This window comes from Rhinoderma darwinii (assembly GCF_050947455.1).
Source record: "Rhinoderma darwinii isolate aRhiDar2 chromosome 5 unlocalized genomic scaffold, aRhiDar2.hap1 SUPER_5_unloc_56, whole genome shotgun sequence".
NCBI lineage: Eukaryota > Metazoa > Chordata > Amphibia > Anura > Rhinodermatidae > Rhinoderma > Rhinoderma darwinii.
Genome location: NW_027461816.1, coordinates 376,854 through 384,295, shown reverse-complemented (window position 1 = coordinate 384,295; position 7,442 = coordinate 376,854). Strand labels below are relative to the sequence as shown.

Genomic DNA, 7,442 nt, shown 5'->3' with positions numbered 1-7,442 from the left:
AGGAGCAGTATTATAGCAGTTATATTCTTGTATATAGGGGAAGTATTATAGTAGCTATATTCCTGTATATAGGGTGCAGTATTATAGTAGTTTATTGTATATAGAAGCAGTATTATAGTAGTTATATACATACTAGTTTCATATCTATATTGGTTTATATACATATAACATGGCGGCCGCAGTCTTGTTAGTTACGTCTCCTTTTCTCTTCTATTACAGATCTTCGCCCCGCGAGTCTTTTCTGGGATTCAGCCGACAGGGATCCCGCACTTGGGTAACTTCCTCGGGGCGCTGCAGAGTTGGGTCGGTCTCCAGGATGACTTTGCTTCGGTTCTGTACAGTATTGTGGACTTGCACTCCATCACTGTTCCCCAGGACCCGGCCGCCCTGCGGGGCAGTGTACTGGACATGGCCGCCTGTCTTCTGGCCTGTGGGGTGAATCCTGAGCGGTGCGTTCTCTTCCAGCAGTCTCGGGTCAGTATAGGATGGGATATAATCTATAGGTGTCTGTATATCTGCCCCGGCGTCCGTGTTCAGTCCTATATTGATTCCTTGATCTCTTCCAGGTCCCAGAACATGCGCAGCTCGCGTGGATTCTCGGCTGTCTGACGTCGATGCCGCGGCTTCGCCATTTGCCGCAGTGGAAGGTTAGAAACGGAGATTGTCCGATCCTAGAAATCTGTGTGTGGGCGGAGCTGGACAGGACCCCGGTACCGCCCACTTTAAACAAGCCTGTGGTTTATGTCCAGTCCAGCTCTTCATATTTAAAGGGGGTGTCCGCTTTTTATATCTCCTTTACGGAAGACTCTGTTCACACTGACAGATCAATAAAACGTATCGGTCATTTCCATCATGGATTCTGTAATATCCGGAGCCACGACCCCAGTGTGAACAGAGCCTTAGTCACATCTAGAGCTGCCGGCACAATTCTGCGGTGTGAAGTCTTCTACTCCAGTCACATCCAGAGCTGCATACACCATTCTGCTGCTTTGACTCTATGAGCTTGACCCTGCTCTAACAGTTTAGTTAAGTTCCTCTAGGCCTTGTTCACATTGGCGTCCTGGCTTTCCATAAATCCTTTTACTGGTCATGGGGTTTGTCAAGTCCCCATTTATTTATTTCTTTTAATAAAGAATCTTAAACGCAACGGAAATGTGGTGCATGGAGACCAGCGCTGGTGTGAACAGAGCCCGGCGCACGACACTGCTGCGTTGCATTGGGGAGATGTAGTCTTTTCCTAGGTAAGACGACTTCATATTTCCCAGAGTGCAGCACCACTGAGCATGCCCTTTACACCGATCCCACAGGGCATGTAAGATGAGACTACCTGAGAGCTAACAGGAAGAAAGCAGAATTGTGAACGCAGCTTTGGAGGGGACTGGAGTACAAGAGACGTAAAGTCCGTGTAGATTTTTAGACTTGGAGCGTCACCTTGTGTTTTTTTTTTTATTTACAGCTGAAAAGTCAGAGCCAGAAGAATGAGGGGAGCGTCGGGCTGTTCATCTATCCTGCGCTGCAGGCGGCTGACATTCTGCTCTACCAGTAAGTGCTGCGGGGGATGGGTGTATAAGGGTATGTTCACACGGCCTATTTACGGACGTAATTCGGGCGTTTTTGCCCTGAATTACGTCCAAAAAATGCGCCTCAATAGCGTTGACAAACATCTGCCCATTGAAAGCAATGGGCTGACGTTTGTCTGTTCACACGAGGCGTATATTTACGCGCCGCTGTCAAATGATGGCGCGTAAATAGACGCCCGCGTAGAAGAAGTACCTGTCATTTCTTGGGGCGTAATTGGAGCCGTTATTCATTGACTCCAATGAAAAGCAGCGCCAATTACGTCCGTAATGGACACGGCGTTCAAGCGCCTGCACATGCCGGTACGGCTGAAATTACGGGGATGTTTCCTCCTGAAAACATCCCCGTAATTTCAGCCGTTACGGACACTGTCGTGTGAACATACCCTAAATATGACAGAACTCCAGCCCCGATCCGTGATCAGATCCCCTGCAGCTCCCCAGGACCATGGACTGTACGGAAACCCGTCTACAGGACTGATAAACTGCTGCGTTCCGGGTCACATAGGCGCGTTCCGGGTGACATAGGCGCGTTCCGGGTCACATAGGCGCGTTCCGGGTCACAGTGGCGCGTTCCGGGTCACAGTGGCGCGTTCCGGGTCACAGTGGCGCGTTCCGGGTCACATTGGCGCGTTCCGGACTCCCCGGCTCTGGCTGGATTCTCGTTTGTTGTGTAATAAAGAAGCGGCAGCTTGAATGTGACCTGAGAGGCGTCGGCTCGTCGTTGTGTTCAGGCTGTGAAGTAAGCCCAGCGTAATGTAGGCGCAGCCGTAATGAAGCAAGCGCATGACTAGGTGTTTGGGAGTTCTAGGCTATTATGTTCTAGGTATTATGTTTTAGGCTATATTTATAGGGATTGGAGGGTTATGTGAAAGGGGGCATGGGGCAAAATGTATCTATATGTGGTGGGTGGAGAATAAAGTATATAAGTCCATGCGGGGAAGAGGCAGCCCTCTTTCCCGCTGGACAACAGGAGAAAGTTTTGTCCCGCCCGCCCTCCCAGTATTTTCTCCTGTTTATGGGAATTTGTCGGTTGGGGTTTTGTTTTGTCACAGTAGCAATGGCGGTAGGAGGAGGGGTCTTTGGAGGCACGGAATGAGAAGGAGAAGCAACAATGGAGATTGTTGCAAGAGAACTCGGGGCGTTTAACCCGGGATAGTATTGGAGGGGCTGGGGAGTGGTTACCCAGCTCATATATATTCCTGATGGGCAGGGTCCCCAGGAAGGGAGAGAGAGGTCTTGGACATGGTTGGTGCCCTCGGGTCAGGTGCAGAACGGCTGTAGGGTAAGGGGTCCAGACCTAATAAGGAAACGATGGAGTTTAATGATTGAAGTGCCTTCAAGGATCCTTTATCTGGAGTTGGGAAATAGAGCAGGATGTTATCATGGAGTTATGATGTGTTTATGGTTATGCTCTTTTTCAGAAAAAAGGTGTGTTTAATAAATGGCTGCTGTGGCCTTTACACCAAAATTCATGTGTGGTCTCTTATTGGGGTTTGGGGTGTAAGGTCGTAGATAGCGGAAGCATCAAACATACCTTAAGTCATGTAATATACAAGTGGCCGGGACGGGGGGGATCTGAAACGTGTGGTGCTGGATCGGTGCTGAGCGGCAGTGATCGGCAGGCTCCAGCATGCGGTGTTGTTACAATGTCTCCTCTCTTTATATGACAGGGCCACACACGTTCCGGTCGGTGATGACCAGGTGCAACACTTGGAGCTGACGCAGGACGTGGCGCGGATCTTCAATCACCGATACGGAGAATTGTTCCCGATCCCCAGAGCTCTGATGAGTGAGTGACGGCTGATATTACGTTCTCTTCATTGATTAGCTTTAGAGGTGCAGTCCAGTTTATCTGCATCTGGCAAAGCTGGGTGACCGCCAATATGGTCGCCATTACAGCTCGCCCAGGGGAGATTTGTCATTCAGGATCCTGGGAAAGCTGGGGGGGTTGGCGCATCTTACCCGGTGTCCTGCCTGTGTACATGTAACGGTGTGTGATCTGTTTACAGGCGGCTCCAAGAAGATCCGCTCCCTCCGTGATCCTTCGGTGAAGATGTCCAAGTCGGACCCCCAACTTCTGGCCACCGTGCGGCTGACGGACTCCCCGGATGAAATAGTCCTGAAGTTCCGCAAGGCCGTGACGGACTTCACCTCCGAGGTGACCTATGACCCTGAAGCTCGACCGGGCGTCTCCAACCTGGTGACGATCCATAGTGGGGTGACCGGCCACGCCCCCGAGGAGCTGGTGCAGCAGAGCCGTGGCCTGGAGACAGCGCAGTACAAGCTGCTGGTGGCGGAGGCCGTGATCGCCAAACTGACGCCCATCCGGGAGGAGATCCGCAGGCTCAGGGGGGATGGCGGCTTTCTTACAGAGGTTCTGAACCGCGGGACTGACAGAGCGAGGACGGTGGCGGCTCCGGTGTATGACGCGGTCTGCGCGATGGTCGGGTTAAGATGACAAGGCCCGTAAATTATAACTTCACCTCCCCTTACTGGGCGAGGGGGGCACCGACTCTTGCGCTCCTATCCTGCTGACCGGCCTCGTCTTGCGTCAATAAAGCTTCATCGTTGTATAATAAGATGTTCTGCAGCTTTCTTCTAGGATTTGGGTTTCAGTTCTTCACGCTTTTTTTAGTATCTCTGCTTGTTGTCAGTGACTGGGATATTTCCTTGTTTACATCCCATGGCTAATAAGCTATTCCTGATCACACAGCTGAGGGTTTGTTACAATGTATCCATGTAAATAATCTCCCGTGAACTAAATACAAGACAAGCATGTCTCCATCTGTACACTGACACATTGTAACAAAACCCTCAGCTGTGTGAACAGGACTAGTTCAGGGTGGGTTTTTAGCCTTCACATGTAAATGCACCAGATTCCAGATCTTTCATTTTTAACAGGGCTTCTGAGACCTTAGAAGCGATCAATTCACTGACAGCAAGCAGATACCTTGAACATGAGGAGGTATTGATAGTCTATTAGAAAGTTGCAGAATTTTCCATTACACGGTGATCAGGCTTTATGTAGAGGGGTGGACCGTGCAGCATTGACTATGGACCCGAACAACTACTCCCATCATCCACCGGACGTCCATCTGTCAATCATTTCCTTGTTTTCTACCTCTCACCACCAGACGTGCCGGATTATCAAACATTCTGAACTATGGGATGGACATGGGGGTCATTATTGTGTAAGGGACGTTCAGCTCCAGGATTGGACCGCACGCCGTGTCTGGGATTGGTTATTTATGGCTTCCGATCTATCGGAGAGTCTGGATTATTGGACGTTTCCGATACTATAACCCAGTAATAGAAGATAAATACGTGGCGGACGGTCCGGAGACGGTAAAACGCCGGGGCCCCTCTGACCAGCGTGTCACATACAGAATAAAGTAGTTGGCATTTTATAAACTCAATTCGTTATTTATCGGCTACTCGTCCTGCTGTTCCCGTTCACTGACAGCCAGCAGAGATCCTAAAACGTGGAGGATTGAACCACAACTTATTAAATGTCGCAGAATACTTCATTACACGACGACTGCTTTATTTACATAGGACTGACCCTTTCATTTTCTCGTCCGCTGTCTATTATTTAGGTGACAACCCCGAGAGCCGCCGTCACGTGTTCCCATAGTCCTCGTCACACAACTTTCCAGGGTCCCTGTATGGCATTAGGACTCGTAACTAGAGGGACCCCCTGATGCCTATGTTGTGATCGGAATCTAACCTAAAGGAGTGGAGTCTGACAACTGTCTGGTGGTGTGGGAAAATAGTTGTCATGTAGATAGAAGTGGATATACCTTTTAAGATGCCATGAATGTGTGACCGGTCCAGCTGCTGAGGCCCCAGTAATCCCGACCGGTCCGATCTCTGAATCTCTGCAGTGCTGGTTGTTCGGACTCATTTGGGGTGTGAATACTTTTGCACATCTCTGTGTTTTTGCCCCTTGGCTCATCAGTTCTGCGGCTCCCCACCAGCTGTAGACCTCCCTGCTGGTCCCTTCAGATGTTACATTGTCACGACGTATTCTTTATAATGTAGCTCCCGGACGAGCCCCCAATGATCATATAATGGGGAGGGGGGGGTTTTATACTTTGACGGTCTCATCACCAGCGCTGCTTTGTGGCCGGAGCCTTCAGCTGAGGACACGTCGGAGCTCCAGATGCTGGGGACATGGGGTCACTCGGGGTGTTTGACCTGCTGGGTTTGAGTTTCATAGAAGGGTCATGAGGTCGATTCCCACCATGTGCAGACGAGAGCGGACGCCACGAGCTGCGGGCACCTGAGAGGGCACCAACTCCCACATACCACAATGGCCGGGATCAGAGTTCTCTACAATCTCGGGGTGTTAGCGCAGACTGACGGCGGCTGATGTTATAGCGATGGCGGCTGATCTAGTGATGGCGGCTGATCTAGTGATGGCGGCTGATCTAGTGATGGCGGCTGATGTTCTAGCGATGGCGGCTGATGTTCTAGCGATGGCGGCTGATGTTCTAGCGATGGCGGCTGATGTTCTAGCGATGGCGGCTGATGTTCTAGCGATGGCGGCTGATGTTCTAGCGATGGCGGCTGATGTTCTAGCGATGGCGGCTGATGTTCTAGCGATGGCGGCTGATATAGCGATGGCGGCTGATATAGCGATGGCGGCTGATATAGCGATGGCGGCTGATATAGCGATGGCGGCTGATATAGCGATGGCGGCTGATGTTATAGCGATGGCGGCTGATGTTATAGCGATGGCGGCTGATGTTATAGCGATGGCGGCTGATATAGCGATGGCGGCTGATATAGTGATGGCGGCTGATGTTATGGCGATGGCGGCTGATATAGTGATGGCGGCTGATATAGTGATGGCGTGCACTCGCCTCTTTTGCCTGTGTCATCACCACAGCGCACATTTACGTACTTTACGTCCAGCTCGGACACTTAATCATTGCTATTTTAGTTATTTTTAATTATATTCAAGGTTTTATTCTTATCTGGGGATCGTCTTTTATAGGAAATAACTGCACTCCGAAGTAAGGAACGGCTTTACTGACCCACTTACATTTATAGTTCTCTTTAACTTCTTCCTGCCCAATTCCGTACATTTATATCATGGAAGCTGTTCAGTTCCTGCAAGAGTTCGTAAGTGTACATTATAGTGATGGCATCGGCAAAACAGCGGTGTCCACGCCATCGCTATAATAGCAGCCGTCAGTCGGTGCGACACCCCAGGATTGTAAAGAACTCCAATCCTGGCAACTTAACCACTGAGATCCCAGGACTGCCATCTTTTCTCTCTGCAGGCTCTATCTCTAAGGGTATGTTCACACACTAATTACGGACGTAATTCGGGCGTTTTTGCCCCGAATTACGTCCGAAAAATGCGCCTCGATAGCATTGACAAACATCTGCCCATTGAAAGCAATGGGTTGACGTTTGTCTGTTCACACGAGGCGTATATTGTCACTTCTTGGGGCGTAATTGGAGCCGTTATTCATTGACTCCAATGAAAAGCAGCGCCAATTACGTCCGTAATGGATGCGGCGTTCAAGCACCTGCACATGCCGTTACGGCTGAAATTACGGGGATGTTTTCTCCTGAAAACATCCCCGTAATTTCAGCTGTTACGGACGCTGCCGTTTGAACATACCCTAAGTCTCTGTTTTCTCTAAAGGGTGTGGGCAAAGCCGATAGGCTATCATGTCTTCTATACACCGCACATAGAAGAGGAGAATCCTACACCCCGATAGATAGATAGATATGAGATAGATAGATAGATAAGCTGCATCAGCATGGAGGAGATTATACAACAGTAATGACCAGAGTAGCTGTGAATCCTGCACTTGGGTGAGATATAACACTTACTAGAAGCTGCGG

General features: G+C 50.0%; 1 protein-coding gene across 1 annotated transcript; it reads left to right on the top strand.

Moving 5' to 3' along the window:
- Positions 1-220: 220 nt before the first annotated feature.
- WARS2 (tryptophanyl tRNA synthetase 2, mitochondrial) lies at positions 221-5,110 on the top strand. The gene is made up of 5 exons (XM_075847673.1): positions 221-474; positions 567-647; positions 1,457-1,542; positions 3,251-3,369; positions 3,590-5,110. Exons 1-5 carry the CDS (start codon positions 409-411, stop codon positions 4,036-4,038), a joined length of 801 nt encoding a protein of 266 aa, XP_075703788.1. The 5' UTR covers positions 221-408; the 3' UTR covers positions 4,039-5,110.
- Positions 5,111-7,442: the final 2,332 nt, after the last annotated feature.